Raw genomic sequence first — 18018 nt, 5'->3', positions numbered from 1 at the left:
CAGTCGGACTGGGCGGGCAGGAGAGCAGGGGTCTCCCGGCAGGCCCGTGGCCACGGGGGGCGATGTCTTCGCGAGGCCCCGCCCAGCGACCCGGGAGGTGGAGGCTCCGGGGGCGGGGCGGGAGGAAGTGACGTCGCGAGGGCGGGGCCTCGCGCACAATGGGCCATGGAGTTCCCGTTCGATGTGGACGCCCTGCTCCCGGAGCGCATCACGGTGCTGGACCAGCACCTGCGGCCCCCGGCCCGCCGACCCGGAACCACAACGCTAGCCCGGTGACATCTCGTACCCGCCCCGAGGCCCTTCTCTCCCGGTCCCTCTAGAAACCTGGTCCAGGCACCACGCCCCCCTTCTCTGACGAGTGACCCTCCTTTTGAGGTCCTGGCTCGACCTGTTGGTGACCTTTGACCCTACACTTAGCGGGCTGAAATCTAGGACATTTCACCCCTTGGCCAGATATCAAAGGAATTGATTGGTTGACCCGGTCCGGGTCTCCCTGCTTCCCCACCGGTACCTCGAGGGAGGAGGCAGCGTGGAGCATTGGAAGCAGGTGTAGCTAAAGTTGGCGCTCCAGAGGGTGGAGGGGAGAATCGGGTTGGAAGACTCCAAGGTAAAGTCGGAGAGCTACGTGCTGAACCCGAGTTACGGTGGTGTCCAGGTTCTCCGGGAGTGATTGCTTAGAGCCCTCACTCGGCGACTCTATTTGACTCTTATCTCCTGTCTTCCCACAGTGTCGACGTGCAGCAGCAGATTATGACCATTGTCGATGAACTGGGCAAGGCTTCTGCCAAGGTATGGGGGACACCTCTGGGGACCTGGAGATGAGGGCGGCCTGGATCCTCCGGAAGGGGCCTGCACAGTCTGTGTCCCTCCCCCTGGCAGGCCCAGCACCTTCCTGCACCCATCACCAGCGCGTCGCGGATGCAGAGTAACCGCCACGTTATGTATGTGCTCAAAGACACTTCTGCCCGACCGTGAGTGCCAAATGCTCTTCCGGGCTGTGCTTGCTCCTGTTCCCAGCCTTTCTCCCTACCTCCCTTCCTCCCCTCCTCTCCTCCTCCCCTCCTCCCCTCCTCCCCTCCTCTTCTCCTCCCCTCCTCCCCTCCTCTCCTCCTCCCCTCCTCCCCTCCTCCCCTCTTTCCCTTCTCCCCTCCTCCCCAGCCCCACTCCCCTTTGACTCTGCCCGTCTGAGAACTGCTACTATCTTGTTCATGACTTTTTCCCATCCTGTAGGGCTGGAAAAGGAGCTATTATTGGTTTCCTCAAAGTTGGATACAAGAAACTCTTTGTGCTGGTGAGTGCTCTTGGAAGCTGAGAGTTGATAGGCCTTGATTCCGGAAAACAAAAGGGCTGAAGTTTGGGAAGTGGCAACCATGTCTTGGTCCTACATACCGCATTTCCCCATGTATAAGATGCACCTTAATTTTGAGGGCCTGAAATTTGGGGAAAAAAATGTATTCCATAAAGTTATTGAACTTGGGGGGGGGGGGCGTTGTGGGTTTTTTTTGTTTTTTTTTTTGTTTTTGTTTTTGTATTTTTATGAAGTAGGAAATAGGAGGCAGTCAGACTCCCGCATGTGCCGGACCGGGATCCACCCGGCACGCCCACCAGGGGGTGATGCTCTGCCCATCTGGGGCGTCGCTCTGTTGCAACCAGAGTCATTCTAGCGCCTGAGGCAGAGGCCACAGAGCCATCCCCAGCGCCCGGGCCAACTTTACTCCAATGGAGCCTTGGCTGTGGGAGGGGAAGAAAGAGACAGAGAGGAAGGAGAGGGGGAGGGGTGGAGAAGCAGATGGGCGCCTCTCCTGTGTGCCCTGGCCGGGAATCGAACCCGGGACTCCTGCACGCCAGGCCGACGCTCCACCACTGAGCCAACCGGCCAGGGCTGAACTCAGGTTTTATTCATCATTAAATTCATACAAGTCCTCGCCCTGGCCGGTTGGCTCAGCGGTAGAGTGTCGGCCTAGCGTGCGGAGGACCCGGGTTCGATTCCTGGCCAGGGCACACAGGAGAAGCGCCCATTTGCTTCTCCACCCCTCCGCCGCGCTTTCCTCTCTGTCTCTCTCTTCCCCTCCCGCAGCCGAGGCTCCATTGGAGCAAAGATGGCCCGGGCGCTGGGGATGGCTCTGTGGCCTCTGCCTCAGGCGCTAGAGTGGCTCTGGTCGCAACATGGCGACGCCCTGGTGGGCGTGCCGGGTGGATCCCGGTCGGGCACATGCGGGAGTCTGTCTGACTGTCTCTCCCTGTTTCCAGCTTCAGAAAAATGAAAAAAAAAAAAAAAAAAATTCATACAAGTCCTCATCACTGTCAGAACTCCCATCCATTAACTTGTCCTCACCTGTGTCTGATGACGAATCACTGTCTTCAACAATGAGCGCAAAAACAAGCGCAAAAAAAGCGGGAAATGCAAGTAAAAAGAATCCACAACCACTGTATAAGACGCACCCAGTGTTTAGACCCCAAACTTCTCGGGGAAAGGCGCATCTTCTACATGGGAACGCGGCACTTGTCGTTCTTGACCTCTCAGGACGACCGTGAGGCTCACAATGAGGTGGAGCCGCTCTGCATCCTGGACTTCTACATCCACGAGTCAGTTCAGCGCCACGGCCACGGACGAGAGCTCTTCCAGCACATGCTGCAGGTGCCGCTCCTGTCTCCCTCCGTCTGTCCGGAGGGAGAGCAGAGGCCCCTTTGCCCTGAGCCCTACCAGAGCTTCTGCCTCCCCCCCCGCCCCCAGCCCGTGTCCCCGGTCCTCCTGTTCCCTGCCCAGGCTGCAGAGTTCTGTTGACATGTTCTCTCTGCACCGTCTGCTACCCTGGGTCTCCTGTTCCCTGCAGAAGGAGCGAGTTGAGCCACACCAACTGGCCATCGACCGACCCTCCCAGAAGCTGCTGAAGTTCCTGAACAAACACTACAGCCTGGAGACCACAGTCCCACAGGTTAGCGGTTTCAGAGGGCCCCTCCCCACTGAGCACTCACAGGAAACTGATTTATTCATTAGGGCAGAGAATCGGCACCTTCCCAGCACTCCTTATTCCCCCTTGTATAGGGTTCACTTTAAATTATTTTTATTTATTTTATTTTTTTACAGAGACAGAGAGTCAAGAGTGAGGGATAGACAGGGACAGACAGGAACGGAGAGAGATGAGAAGCATCAATCATTAGTTTTTCGTTGCGCATTGCGACACTTTAGTTGTTCATTAATTGCTTTCTCGTATGTGCCTTGACCGCGGGCCTTCAGCAGACTGAGTAAACCCCTTGCTTGAGCCAGCGACCTTGGGTCCAAGCTGGTGAATTTTTGCTCAAACCAGATGAGCCCACGCTCAAGCTGGCGACCTCGGGGTCTTGAACCTGGGTCCTTCCGCATCCCAGTCTGACGCTCTATCCACTGCGCCACCACCTGGTCAGGCGTATTGGGTTCACTTTATACAACTAAGGGCTTTTTTTTTTTAATTTGTACCATGCCTCATTCTGCAGCTGTTTCCTCTCATCCGTGTTGATCCCTCATCACGGCCGTTGTGTATGGCTAAGACTAGATTTCTGTACCAGACATCACCAGCTCATTTCCACCTTCTTGTCTTTACACGGGCCATTACTTACTCAACCAATATTCCCTAAGGGCCCAGAATACTACGCCATTCCCTGACTCCCTGTCCTCAGGGAGCTTGGGTCCACAATGGGGTTTGGTTTGTAAGTAAGTGCAGTACAATGTCACTAATGCTGTCTCTTCACTCAACAAGTATTTATGGACCCCCTGGCGCTGTTCCGGGCACTAGGAGTACTTGACTCGACAAAACAGATGAGAGTTTCTGTCCCGGTGGAATGTATATTTCAGTTGAGATAAACTTGGTAATCAAGGGAGTGCTGTGGTGGGGGTGGGGGTGGGAGGGGTTTGGAAGTTTCAGTGGGATGGGCAGGGAGGGCCTCACTGAAGAAGTGTCAATTGAGCCTTAAGTTAAAGGAGGTGAGCCTGACCTGTGGTGGCGCAGTGGATAAACCATCAACCTAGAAATGCTGAGGTTGCTGGTTCGAAACCCTGGGCTTGCCTGGTCAAGGCACATATGGGAGTTGATGCTTCCAGCTCCTCCTCACCTTCTCTCTCTCTCTCTGTCTCTCCTCTCTAAAATGAATAAATAAAATTTTTAAAAAAATTAAAAAAAAAAAAAGGAGGTGAGAAGAACAACCAAGCAATATCTGAAGGTAAGGCAGTGGTCCCCAACTCCCGGGCCGAGGACCGGTACCGGTCCGTGGGCCATTTGGTACCGGTCCGCAGAGAAAGAATAAATAACTTACATTATTTCCGTGGATAGAGTGTTGGCCTGGCGTGCGGAAGTCCTGGGCTCGATCCCCAGTCAGGGCACGCATGAGAAGGGGCCATCGGATCCTCTCCCCCTCCTTGTCCCTCTTCTCTTTCTCTTCCCTTCCAGCGGCCAGGAGCTCAGTTGGTCCGAGCGGCAGCCTGAGGCGTTGAGGGTGGCTCAGCTGATTTGTGCATCGGCCCCAGGCAAGGGTTGCCGGCTGGATCCCAGTCAGGGAGCATGGGGGAGTCTGTCTCTCTCTCCTCCTCTCACTTAAAAAAAAAATTAAATATTATGATGTTAAATCAAGTGAGATTCCCTGATAGATCCTTGGTGGAGAGAGAGGGAAGGAGTTTAGGAGGACCACCAAGTTGTTGGCCTGAGAAGTTGGAAGGATGGAGTTACATTAACTGAGGTGATGGGTGGAGCAGTTTTGAGGGAAATAGGACTCCATTTTGAATATGTTACTTGGAGATGTCTGTAAAGGTCCAGGTTGAGTAGACAGTTGGGGTATGTACCTGTTCAGAGGAGGGGTTTGGGGTGGAGAGTTCAGCATAGATAGGGTTCTGAAAGCAGTGAGACACGATGACGTCACCTGGGGGTAACAGAGAAGTGGTCCAGGGACGTGAGTCCTCGGGCACGCTTTTTTTTTTTTTTTTTTTTCATTTTTCTGAAGCTGGAAACAGGGAGAGACAGTCAGACAGACTCCCGCATGCGCCCGACCGGGATCCACCCGGCACGCCCACCAGGGGCGACGCTCTGCCCACCAGGGGGCGATGCTCTGCCCATCCTGGGCGTCGCCATGTTGCGACCAGAGCCACTCTAGCGCCTGAGGCAGCGGCCACAGAGCCATCCCCAGCGCCCGGGCCATGTTTGCTCCAATGGAGCCTTGGCTGCGGGAGGGGAAGAGAGAGACAGAGAGGAAAGCGCGGCGGAGGGGTGGAGAAGCAAATGGGCGCTTCTCCTGTGTGCCCTGGCCGGGAATCGAACCCGGGTCCTCCGCACGCTAGGCCGACGCTCTACCGCTGAGCCAACCGGCCAGGGCCTCCTCGGGCACGCTTTTAAGAAGTCGGAGCCTGACTGGGCGGTGGCGCAGTGGATAGAGTGTCGGACTGGGATGCGGAGGACCCAGGTTCGAGACCCTGAGGTCGCCAGCTTGAGCACAGGCTCATCTGGTTTGAGCAAGGCTAACCAGCTTGAGCCCAAGGTCGCTGGCTTGAGCAAGGGGTCACTCGGTCTGCTGAAGCCCCTCGGTCAAGGCACATATGAGAAAGCAATCAATGAACAACTAAGGTGTCGCAACGAAAAACTGATGATTGATGCTTCTCATCTCTCTCCGTTCCTGTCTGTCTGTCCCTATCTGTCTCTCTCTCTGTCTCTGTCTCTGTAAAAAAAAAAAGTCAGGGAGGAGAGGAAGAACCAGCAAGCATGACCAAGGAGTAACTAGTGAGGCAGATGAAACTTATAAATACATTGACCTGGAGGCCGGTAAGGAAAATGTGTCCAGAGCCTGACATGTGGTGGCGCAGTGGATAAGTCCTCAACCCAAAATTCTGAGGTTGCAGGTTCGAATCCCTGGGCATGCCCAGTCAAGGCACATATGAGAAGCAACTACTATGAAATGATGCTTCCTGCTGCTCCTTTCCCCCTTCCTGTCTCTCTCTAAAAAAAGAAAGAAAGTATGTCCAGTAAGGAGGAATGGCTTACCAATTCCAATGGTGTTGATCAGTGAGTCAAGAAGAGGCCTGGGAAGTGACCGTTGGATGTAGGTGACCCTGACGAGCTATTTTGGTACAGTGGTAGGTGGAGGTCTGGAGAGGGAGTGGGTTCAGGAATCTGAGAAACTAGCAGCTAGAGACATCAAGAATAAAAATAGGCCTGACCTGTGGTGGTGCAGTGGATAAAGCATCGACCTGGAAATGGTGAGGTCACCGGTTCGAAACCCTGGGCTTGCCTGGTCAAGGCACATATGGGAGTTGATGCTTCCAGCTCCTCCCCCCTTCTCTCTCTCTGTCTCTCTCTCTCCCTCTCTAAAAATGAATAAATAAATTAAAAAAAAAAGAATAAAAATAAAAGAAAGAACAGGCCACTTTTTAACATGTTGCTTTATAAAGGGAGATAGAGAAACAGAGCAAAAGCTGGAGAGGGAAGTGGATCAAGAGAAGGTTGATTTTGCCTGACCAGGCGGTGGTGCAGTGGATAGAGCCTTGGACTGGGACACAGAGGACCCAGGTTTGAAACCCCAAGGTCACCAGCTTAAGCGTGGCTCATCTGGCTTGAGTGCAGGTTCACCAACTTGGGTGCCGGGTCACTGTCTTCAGCATAGGATCAATAGACATGACCCTATGGTGGCTGGTTTGAGCCCAAGATCACTGGCTTGAGCAAAGGGTTGCTGGCTCAGCTGGAGTCTCCTGGTCAAAGCATGTGTGAGAAAGCAATCAGCCTGTCCAGGCGGTGGCACAGTGGATAGAGCGTCGGACTGGGATGCAGAGGACCCAGGTTCAAGACCCCAAGGTCACCAGCTTGAGCGTGGGTTTATCTGGTTTGAGCAAAGTTCACCAGCTTGGACCCAAGGTTGCTGGCTTGAGCAAGGGGTCACTCAGTCTGCTGTAGCCCCACGGTCAAGGCACATATGAGAAAGCAATCAATGAACAACTAAAGTGCCACAACGAAAAACTTATGATTGATGCTTCTCATCTCTCTGTGTTTCTGTCTGTCTGTCCCTGTCTATCCCTCTCTCTGTAAAAAATAAAAATAAAAACAAACAAAAAATAAAGTACTCTTAAAAAAAAAAAAAAGAAAGCAATTAATAAACAACTAAGGAGCCACAACAAAGAATTGATGCTTCTCATCTCTCTCTCTTCATCTCTATCTCTCTATTTCTCACACATTCTCTTCTGCTTAAAAAAAAAAGGAATGACTTCATAGTGAAAAATCTGATGATGTCAGAGCAGGTGGGGAGAGTTGCTGAAGGGGTGTCATTGAGTGGGTGGGCGGGGCCTGGGCGGGGCTCTTGGGAGAGGAGCATGGACAGTGATTTGACCAAGAGGTGTCCTAAGGACACGGTGGTGCCTGCTACCTTGGTTGGGTAAAGGAGGGTATGATGTATATTTAATATTGAAAGGTGAGTGTTTGCCAGGAGACAGAAGTGGGAGGGTCAGAGTGGTTCTTTCTTTTTTTTTTTTTGTAATTTTCTAAAGCGAGGAGTGGGGAGGCAGAGACAGACTCCCGCATGTGCCCAACCAGGATCCACCCGGCATGCCCACCAGGGGGCGGTGCTCTGACCATCTGGGGCGTTGCTCCACTGCAACCAGAGCCATTCTGGCACCTGAGGTGGAGGCCATGGAGCCATTCTCAGTGCCTGGGGAAACTGCTCCAATGGAGCCTCGGCTGCGGGAGGGGAAGAGAGAGACAGAGAGGAAGGAGAGGGGGAGGGGTGGAGAAGCAGATGGGCGCTTCTCCTGTGTGCCCTGGCTGGGAATCAAACCCGGGACTTGCACTCGCCGGGCCGACGCTCTACCTCTGAGCCAACCGGCCAGGGCCCAGAGTGTTTCTCATGTGGAAGAACCAGCACGAGCAGTCAGAGAGGTATTGCCCTCCCTGTTGGGTCTCTGCAAGCAGTGTGGTGTGGCTGGAGTGCTGGGCATGCGTAGGGGAGGGTGAGGGCCAGGTGGCGCTCCTCACGGCAGGGTCTGGGCAGGAGCTGGACAGCCTTTCCTGAGTGTCCTCCCACAGATACAGTATTTTCCACTAGGAGGCAGCAGAGAGCAGGGCCTCCATTGCCTATCACGAATACTGTAGAGAAGATTTTGTTTGCACCTGACCAGGTGGTGGCACAGTGGATGGAGCATTGGACTGGGATGTAGAGGACCCAGGATCAAGACCCCGAGGGCGCCAGCTTGAGCTCAGGCTCATCTGGTTTAAGCAAGGCTCACCAACTTGAGCCCAAGGTCACTGGCTTGAGCAAGGGGTCACTCGGTCTGCTGTAGCCCCCCAGTCAAGGCACATATGAGAAAGCAATCAATGAACAACTAAGGAGCTGTAACAAAGAATTTATGTTTCTCATCTCTCTCCCTTCCTCTGTCCGTCTGTCCCTCTCTCTGACTCTCTGTCACACACACAAAAAAGATTTTGTTTGCACTGGTATTTTTGGTTCTTGGGTATATACCTAAGAGTGGAATTGCTGGTCATGTGGTAATTCTTTACTTTTTTTTTTTTTTAATCTTTACGTTTTTGAAGGACTGAACAACTGAAGCTATTTTTCTAATGACTACATTTTACATCTCCACCAGCAACGGACAGGTGTTTATTTTCTCAACTGCCTCACCAACATTTGTTATTTCCCTTTATAAAAAATAACAATCAGCCTGACCAGGCGGTGGCACAGTGGATAGAGTGTCGGGCTGGGACATGGATGACCCAGGTTTGAAACCCCGAGGTCACCGGCTTGAGCACGGGCTCTTCTGGCTCGAGCATGGGGTCACTAGCTTGAGCATGGGATCATGGACATGACTCCAAGGTCACTGGCTTGAGCAAGGGGTCACTGGCTGTGCTGTAGCCCCCCAGTCAAGGCACATGTGAGAAAGCAGTCAATGAACTAAGGAACTGCAATGAAGAATTGATGCTTCTCATCTCTCCCTTCCTATCTGTCTCTATCTGTCCCTCTCTCTGTCTCTGTCAAAAAAGGAAAATAATGATAATCAGGTCCTGGCCAGGTAGCTCAGTTGGTTAGAGCATCATCCCAGCATGCTGAGGTTGCGGGTTTGATACCTCGTCAGGGGACACACAGGAGTCAGCCAATGATGGCGTGAATTAGTGGCACAACAAATTGATGTTTCTTTCTCTCTCTCTCTGTCTCATTTCCTCTCTCTAAAAATCCATTTTAAAATATTGAGTTTAAAAAATAACAGCCTGACCAGGCGGTGGCGCAGTGGATAGAACGTCAGACTGGGATGCGGAGGACCCAGGTTCGAGACCCCGAGGTCGCCAGCTTGAGCGCGGGCTCATCTGGTTTGAGCAAAGCTCACCAGCTTGAACCCAAGGTCGCTGGCTCGAGCAAGGGGTTACTTGGTCTGCTGAAGGCCCGCGGTCAAGGCACATATGAGAAAGCAATCAATGAACAACTAAGGTGTCGCAACGAAAAACTAACGATTGATGCTTCGCATATCTCTGTTCCTGTCTGTCCCTATCTATCCCTCTCTCTGACTCTCTCTCTCTGTCTCTGTAAGAAAAATAAATAAATAACATTGAAAAGTCATCACCATCATCCTAGAGGGTATGAAGTAGTATCTCTTTGTGTTTTTTTTTGTTGTTTTTTTTTATTTTATTTTATTCATTTTTAGAGAGGAGAGAGAGAAACAGAGAGAGAGAAGGGGGGAGGAGCTGGAAGCATCAACTCCCACATGTGTCTTGACCAGGCAAGCCCAGGGCTTCGAACCGGCGATCTCAGCATTTCCAGGTCGATGCTTTATCCGCTGCGCCACCACAGGTCAGGCTCTCTCTGTGGTTTTGATTCGTGTCTCCATAATGACGGATGATGTCGAGCATCTTTTCAGGGGTTTACTGGCCATTTATCTTCTTTTAGAGAAATGTTTATCCAAGTCTTATACCCATTTTTAATGTTTATTTTATTGATTTGAGAGAGAGAGAGAGAGCCAGGGACATCAATCTGTTCCTTCTGTGCCCTGATCAGGGATCAAGCCGATAACCTCTGCTCTTCCAGATGATGCTCTAGCCAACCGAGCTATCCGGCCAGGACCCCGCGCCCGTTTTTAAGTTGTGCTCTTTCCTCTTGAGTTGTAAGAGTTCTTTATATATTCTAGATATAGCATCCTTATCGGATATATGATTTGCAAATATTTTGTTGTTTGTGGGTTGTCTTTCATTTTTTTAAAAGATTTTTTTTATTGATTGCTTGATTGTACAGGGGAGGGGGAACAAGAAGTATCAGCTCATAGTTGCTCACTTTAGTTGTTCATTGCTTGCTTCTCATATGTACCTTGACCCGGCAAGTCCAGGATTTGGAACCAGCAGCCTCAGCATTCCAGTTCAGTCATTTTCTTGATAGTGTTGTTTTTTGTCTTTTGGGTTTTTTTAGAGGAAGAGAGAGAGACAGGGACGGACAGACAGGAGAGATGAGAAGCATCAACTCGTAGTTGTGGCACCTTAGTTTTTTGTTTGTTTTTATTTTTTACAGAGACAGAGAGAGAGTCAGAGAGAGGGATAGATAGGGACAGAAAAGACAGGAACGGAGAGAGATGAGAAGCATCAATCATCATTTTTTTGTTGTGACACCTTAGTTGTTCATTGATTTCTTTCTCATATGTGCCTTGACCATGGGGCTACAGCAGACCGAGTAACCCCTTGCTTGAGCTAGTGACCTTGGGTCCAAGCTGGTGAGCTTTATGCTCAAGCAGATGAGCCCGTGCTCAAGCTGGTGACCTGGGGGTCTCGAACCTGGGTCCTCCGTATCCCAGTCCGACGCGCTATCCACTGTGCTACCACCTGGTCAGGGGCACCTTAGTTTTTTTTTTAATTTTTTAATTTTTTTACAGAGACAGAGAGTGAGTCAGAGAGAGGGACAGACAGACAGGAACGGAGAGAGATGAGAAGCATCAATCATCAGTTTTTCGTTGTGACACCTTAGTTGTTCATTGATTGCTCTCTCATATGTGCCTTGACTGTGGGGCTACAGCAGACCAAGTAACCCCTTGCTGGAGCCAGCAACCTTGGGTCCAAGCTGGTGGGCTTTTGCTCAAACCAGATGAGCCCGCGCTCAAGCTGGCGACCTCGGGGTCTTGAACCTGGGTCCTCTGCATCCCAGTCCGATGCTCTATCCATTGTGCCACCGCCTGGTCAGGCGGCACCTTAGTTTTTGATTGCTCTCTCATACGTGCCTTGACTAGGGGACTCCAGCTAAGCCAGTGACCCCTTGCTCAAGCCAGCGACCATGGGGTTATGTCTGTGATCCCGCGCTCAAACCAGCAACCCCAGGGTTTCAAACCTGTGTCCTCAGCATCATCCCAGGTTGATGCTCTAACCGCTGCACCACCACCTGGTCAGGCTTAATAGTATCTTTTAATTAAAAAAAAAATTTTTTTTTTACAGATACAGAGAGTCAGAGAGAGGAATAGACAGGGACAGACAGACGGGAACAGAGAGATGAGAAGCATCAATCATTAGTTTCTCGTTGCGCATTGCGACACCTTAGTTCATTGATTGCTTTCTCATATGTGCCTTGACCGCGGGCCTTCAGCAGACCGACTGACCCTCTGCTCAAGTCAGTGACCTTGGGTCCAAGCTGGTGAGCTTTTTGCTCAAGCCAGATAAGCCTGCGCTCAAGCTGGCGACCTCAGGGTCTTGAACCTGGGTCCTCAGCATCCCAGTCTGACGCTCTATCCACTGCACCACCACCTGGTCAGGCTTAATAGTGTCTTTTGAATCATAAAAGATTTTACTTGTAGTGAAGTCCTATTTATTTTTTTCCTTTGTTTATGCTTTTGGTGTCATATTTAAGAAATTATTGTCTAATCCAAAGTCATAATTTCCCTCCATGTTTCCTTCTCAGTTCATAGTTTTAACTCTTAGGTCCATTTTTAGGTGTTTTCTTCTTTTTTGTCGTCTTTGGTGTGAACGAGAGTCTCAGAGTCATGGTTCCCAGGTGGATTTCTGTTGCCCAGGCACCTCTGTTGAAGAGACTGTGCTTTCCCCGTTGAATGCTCTTGGCACCCTTGTTGAAATCGATTGAGCAGACACAGGGGTTTATTTCTGGAACCTGTGCGTCCCGCTTGTGTCTGTATCTGTCCCTCGGCCTCTGCCACATGTTTGATTACCATGGCTTTGTCGTATTGAACTCAGGGAGTGTGAGCCCCCCCCCCCCATACTCTGTTCTTCTTTTTCACAATCGTGGCTCTTTGAGGTCCTTAGCAGCTCCGTGTCAACCCTGGGTCCCGCTCGTCAGGGTCTGAGTGTCTGACTTACGAGCACCTGGGGGGCCGGCCTGTGCTCCCCCCACCCTGGTTTTCCCAGCACGGGGTCCTGGACCCACCTGTGCTCTGGGCCGCCGGCCAGACAGCTGTCTTGTGCTCTTTGTCTCCTAGGTGAACAACTTTGTGATCTTCGAAGGCTTCTTTGCCCATCAGCACCGTAAGTTTTCTCACTGTGTGAGGGCCGGTCCAGTAGTTGGGGTGAGGGAAAGGAAAGAGGAGGATTCCTGGTCCCCACCGGGCCCCTTATTGAGGGGCACCCCCTCTTCCTTCCTCACAGGGCCCCCTGCTCCTTCTCTGAGGGCGACTCGACACTCGCGCGCTGCTGCGGCCGACCCCACGCCCGCCGGTAAAGCCGCACGGGGCAGGCGGAGCTGCGGGCCGTGAGGGCCACCGATTAGCCTTTACCAGCCCGGGAGCTCGGTGCACTGAAATTGTCAAGACTTTTAACTGAGCCAGCTTACTGGGAGCCTGTTAGACAGTTAATGTTGAGAGTGTCTTGCTTCCATAGGGGAGACCGGAGTCACGTTCCTTTGTACACCTCTCCGGTTTTTTGTCAGCCAGTGAGGGACAGGCGAGTGCGGTCAGCCCCTCCACGTCCCGTCATAGAAGAGGGACATGCATGGCCCAAAGTTTAAATGTTAGTTTTAGAAGATAATGCACAGAATTTGTAACATTTCCAACCAAGTAATGACTCTGACCTGGAGAAACCGGAGCTGGGAAGTGCGGCCGGTCCCGTGGTCCTCATCCACGGGCTCCCTGCTGGTCCCAGCCCCTCTCCTTCCACAGGGCCTCCCAGATGTGGGGAAGCCCTGCCCAGCAGACCTGCCCAGAGGGGCCTCCTGCGCTGCTGGGGCTGCTCCATCTCCCCCAGGGCCAGCAGGGGGAGCCACGGTCACGCAGAGGACAGTCAGGGCCCAGTTAGCAGCTTCAGCCAGTTCTGGGGCTCCCAGCTGCCACCCCTGCACCCCGAACACTGTGCGAGGGAGGGAGGGAGGGCCGGGAGGACGCAGGTCCCCAGGGGCCACCACGGACTTAGCTTAGGCGCGTTTGCCACTCTGATGGAGAGCCTCTTGAGAGGGAAACGGGGAGCACGGAGAGAAGTCCGGCCCCCGGCAGAGCTTTGGACAAGACGTTAGCTTCCCGTTGACTCTGAGAACTTTCCACATGCCTCCTCTTCTTCCTCTTTCTATCCAAACAAAACTTCCATCTCTCCCCATCTTTGCACCGGAAGGAAAGGTTCCGCCCCAGCCCAGCCTCTCCTGACCCCTCTAAAGCAATTCCTGATTAACCGAGGACTTTGTCCGTCTCATCTAGAGGGACCTGGGGTCCTCGTGGGCCTGGCTGGGACCATTGCACTGCCCCAGAACCCCGGGGGGGCCTGACAGCACCCGCTGACAGTAAGAGCTCGCCTCCCCTGGCCGCCCTCTTCCTGCACCTCCCAGGCCCCAGAGTCTCCCCCATCTTCTCCTGCGACTCTGCATTCGGCCTCCTCCTTCTGGCTCTCCTCAAAGTGCCCCTGCGTCCCCCCAGCTCTCTTCTGGGTGTTGGTGTCGCCGCGGAGCTGCTCCGGCGATGGGGCCGAGCTCTTTTCCTCCTCCAGGAGGAGCGTGGTGTCGGGCAGCAGAGGTGTGGGGGCAGCAGAGGTTTGGGGGCGTGGGGAGGCCGGGAGGAGGGTGCAGAGCGTGTCCCCTCGCGCTCACCTGGCCTGTCCTCTCCCCTGCCAGCCCCTGCGAGGAAGCTGCCGCCCAAGAGAGCGGAGGGAGACATCAAGCCGTACTCCTCCAGCGACCGGGAATGTAAGCCCGGGTTTGGGGGTCTGGCCACGGGGCGCCCTAACTCAGGGGCAGGAAGGGCTCGTTCCCTCTGCAGGCCCTGACTGCTCTCTTCTCGGCCCTGGTCCTGCTGTCACCGCTGTCTCCCCTCTCCCTGTGTCCGTCCCCCCCAGTCCTGAAGGTAGCCGTGGAGCCTCCCTGGCCCCTGAACCGGGCCCCTCGCCGAGCCACGCCCCCGGCGCACCCGCCCCCGCGCTCCAGCAGCCTGGGGAACTCGCCCGAGCGGGGCCCCCTCCGCCCCTTCGTGCAGGAGCAGGAGCTGCTGCGCTCCCTGCGCCTCTGCCCCCCGCACCCCACGGCCCGCCTGCTGCTGGCGGCCGAGCCCGCGGGCAGCCCAGCCCAGCGTCGACGCACCAGGTAACGGGGATGGAGGGGCAGGCAGCCTGCGCCGCCAGTGTCAGAACTGGCCAAGGGCAGTTCGGGTCCAGACGGGAAGTGGTGGGACAGGCGCCCTGCAGACTGGATTGGGAGATGTTTGTGGGAGTGGTCTGGAAATAGACGGATGACAGTGGGCGAGCAGAGGAGGACTTCACGGGGAGTGTGGGAACCCCCGTTCTGCAGTGATAGTGGGATGAAGGGAGGCAGAGGCCAGATCCACGGGTGGCGGGAACGGAGCCTCTGAGTTGGGGGAGATGTTGGTGTGGCACTGGCCCGGAAGGGGCAGTGTCTCTGAGAGTCTGGGGAGCCGCTGGCCCATGTCAGTGCCCCATGTGGCAGGGCCCGCCAAGCATTGCAGACACTAGGCATCTCTTGTATTTCTCCCCCTCGCCTCTTCACCTCTGACTTCTGTTTTTCTCTCCCCCCTTTCCCTCTCCCTCCCTCCTGTCCATGACACCCTCCACAGCTCCCTTCCCCGCTCTGATGAGAGTCGATACTGACAGACAGCTAATGCCCCCCTCCCTGGCAGGACTTGGATGGGCAGAGACCCCTCCCCGAGACCCCCAGACCTGCTCGTCCAGTGCACCCGCCAGGACCCAGTGGAACCTCACAGAGCCCTTAGGGCCCTTTCCCTTTCTTGGGCAACTAGATTGTCAAGGTCCCAGATGACCTAATGCTTTGTAGCTTTCTTGTCCTAGAAAGCACCCCTCCTCTCCAAACTTGGTCTCTGAACAGTCTCCCACAGACAGCCTGGCCGGCTGCCCTACGCCTTGGTGGCACGGCTCGTGCTAATTATCTGGAGAAGCACACTTTGGCTTGCTGTCAGACTCTAGAACACCGTGGAAGGTCCAAGGTCTCCACTGCCCAGGAAGCCTTTTAAGGAATCTTGTCCATGAAATAAATCCCATAGTCACTCTACAGTGTCTACTGGTGGCCCTAATACTGCCTCGTCTACCTACTACACTTACCGTTCAGCCTGCCGATGCCAGCCAGTGAGCTTTGCTCCGGAGCCGTCCAGTTAGGACAGGGACGGACAGCTCCTTATAGGGACCCACTCAACGCGGCGGAGCTCTTCCTTACATGTTTTGTGTGTGTCAGGGAAACCGAGCTGATGTCTGACTTGGAGCTCTAAAGACTGACCATACTTTTTAAGACACCACTGTTTCCCCAGACCCAGGTTCTGTGAGAGACTCTCCTTCTTGGCCAGTAGGTCCCAGCAAGCATCCTGGGGTCGTTCTTGGCCATGTTCCCGAAGATAAGCCCGAGTCTCAAGGATCTGTTCTCCCAGATCTGTCCCTCCCCAGTAGCTAGATGCTGATATATTCCTGTCCTGTTGTTGACATTGTCTTAAGGTGACTGGAGAACTCCCCTCTGACCTTCCTTTCTTCTTTGCTGCATAGCAAGAACCTTTTCCCTGCCTCACACCCAGGATATAGAACATCCTTCCCGCTCCTTGCCCTCTGAGTGTGTGTTAGGTCAAGTAACCCCGCTGTGTCCCCCAAGTCCGCGGGAGCAGGATCTCCCGTCCTCCCTATTTGTTCCTCTCAGTGTTGTCTGAATAAAGTGTGAATTCCTTTGTGTTTTTTAAATGGACGTTTTCAATGAAAGAAACACCTCAGAAAACCAGCCGAAGGTCTCAGCCTCGTTTGTGTGTCACTCTTTCCTGTCTCCCTTCCCCGCTGCTGAGCTCCGCAGAGCTCGCCTGGCAGGGTCTGGCGTCCACCCTTCCCCGTCTCCACTGCTGGGTCTTCGGCTGATTGTCTCCTCTCGCACAGTTGCTGGGTCCCTCTGTGTAGGTTTCTGGCCACTCCCCCCCTCCCTGGAGAAACCTCCCGCCCTCCCCGGGACTTGTACCCAGGCCAGCCCTTGCTGAGATGTCAAGACTTACAACATCTCTGGGATCCACTAACTGTGTCCCTGTAACGATCCCCTCATTGCTCCCTGCACTCCTCTTTCCACTCTGACTTCCTGCCTTCTCCCCCACTAGACCCACGGGGGAGACAGACCCTCACCCTGTTGAGTGTCCCTACACGGTCTATCACCTCTCCAAAGGCCCCCCTCCCTTCCCCACTAAATCAGCTTTGCCACTCCCTGTAATTAAACCGTGTTTTCTAAACCAAACATCAGGGCCCCTGGTCCAACAAATTGGTTTTGCCTATTTGTAAGTCTTGTTTTTGTGAGATGATTTGCATCACATTTAGCCTTCCTTGTAACAGGTGACTCCAACTATAAATAGTAAAGCAACAAATCAGGATTCTTCCAGAAAATCTTGGGGGTATAAAATGCGCTCCCTCCCCTTTTCTGGGGTTCAGCTTAGACTAACCCCCCACCACCACCACCAGGAAGGATAATTACCCCTCTCGGCGCTCCTGTACTGGTCCTTCTGTCCCTCTCCTCTGACCCGTCCATACCCATACTCCTCCATACTCATCTCTCGTCCTGTGGCCTCTTCCCCATCACCTCCCATTTCTTCTACAGGGGGACTCCCCCAGGGCTGGTAGCCCAGAGCTGCTCCTACAGCCGCCATGGGGGGTTGAATCCCGCAGCCCCCAGCACAGGTAAGTATTCATTCGTCTTGACCCTCACATCAGGCAGGCCATACTGCTCCAGCCTTCCCACGCACACATGCCCGGTATTTCCACAGGCAGCCAAGAATGGAGGCAGGGGGGACAGGAAACAGAGACTAGGTGAGGCCTGACCTCCCCTCCCAGCCCCCCAGCCCGTGTCTCCTTTCCTAACATCACTCTGGGGCTCCTTTTTCTCCCAGCTGGACGCTAGCTCCTCCCCCAGCACCTCCCACCTAACATCCTTCAAGCCTCTTCCCACGAGTTCACCTCGGGTGCTTCCCTTTGGCACTGAGGGGTGTCAGGTTTGGACAGAGCACCAGCGCTTCCGCCTCATCCCACACCAGTGTCCTGTACCAGACGACCCTCCGAGTCTGAGCTTCACTCTCACTTCAGGGCCTGGGTAACCCGCTCTCCGTCCCCCTCCTGCCTCCCAGGTCTGCCAGCGAGGAGGAGCGGGTCTTGTCGCAGGACGGGTGTGGGGAGGAACCCACGCACACAGATCCTCCGCAGGCCCAGGCCTCACCGGCCCCGTACTGGGCAGTGGCTGGGGACATGTTCAACGCCAGGTTCATTCGAAACTTGCAGGAAGGTCGCAGCACCAGGCCTTGGTGACTGCAGCCCCGACACCCCTTCCAAGGCAGTATTCTCCCATGACGGGAGGCAGCCTGAGTCCGCCCCCATCATAGATTCGTTCGTTCATTCATTCATCCATTCAACAGGTTTTCTTAGCAGTGCCAAGTCATTTGTATCTGATTTTAACCAGAGCAATAAAGTATTTTTTATCGCAGAGCTACTGAGAAACTCGACTTTTTTGTTTCACGCGCGCCCCACTCAATGCACCCGGGCAGCCCGCTCCTCGCCCTGCTCTGGGCTGCGCAAGCGCCGCAGGGCAGAGAGCGGGGCTCGCGGCCGCTAACGGACTGCGCAAGCGCCCGGGGCAGCCTCGGCCCGCCGGCGC

The 18018-nt window shown here is 54.0% G+C and overlaps 1 protein-coding gene across 3 annotated transcripts; it reads left to right on the top strand.

Annotated features, from left to right (window-relative positions):
- Positions 1 to 158: 158 nt before the first annotated feature.
- Positions 159 to 17789, top strand: ATAT1 (alpha tubulin acetyltransferase 1). 3 transcript variants are annotated; one of them, XM_066359930.1, is made up of 13 exons: positions 159 to 272; positions 729 to 789; positions 880 to 971; positions 1231 to 1291; positions 2525 to 2638; positions 2835 to 2936; positions 12395 to 12440; positions 12561 to 12629; positions 14008 to 14079; positions 14229 to 14472; positions 16972 to 17051; positions 17138 to 17180; positions 17495 to 17789. In XM_066359930.1, the coding sequence occupies exons 1-13, from the start codon at positions 166 to 168 to the stop codon at positions 17670 to 17672; spliced, it is 1269 nt and encodes a 422-aa protein (XP_066216027.1). In that variant the 5' UTR covers positions 159 to 165; the 3' UTR covers positions 17673 to 17789. The 3 variants fall into 3 exon arrangements, with proteins under 3 accessions (XP_066216027.1, XP_066216028.1, XP_066216029.1); XM_066359931.1 differs by lacking the exons at positions 16972 to 17051; positions 17138 to 17180; positions 17495 to 17789 and adding an exon at positions 14960 to 16069; XM_066359932.1 differs by lacking the exons at positions 12561 to 12629; positions 16972 to 17051; positions 17138 to 17180; positions 17495 to 17789 and adding an exon at positions 14960 to 16069.
- Positions 17790 to 18018: the final 229 nt, after the last annotated feature.

Source organism: Saccopteryx leptura, chromosome 1 (genome assembly GCF_036850995.1).
Source record: "Saccopteryx leptura isolate mSacLep1 chromosome 1, mSacLep1_pri_phased_curated, whole genome shotgun sequence".
Taxonomy (NCBI): domain Eukaryota; kingdom Metazoa; phylum Chordata; class Mammalia; order Chiroptera; family Emballonuridae; genus Saccopteryx; species Saccopteryx leptura.
This window is presented reverse-complemented; position numbering and strand designations above follow the sequence as displayed.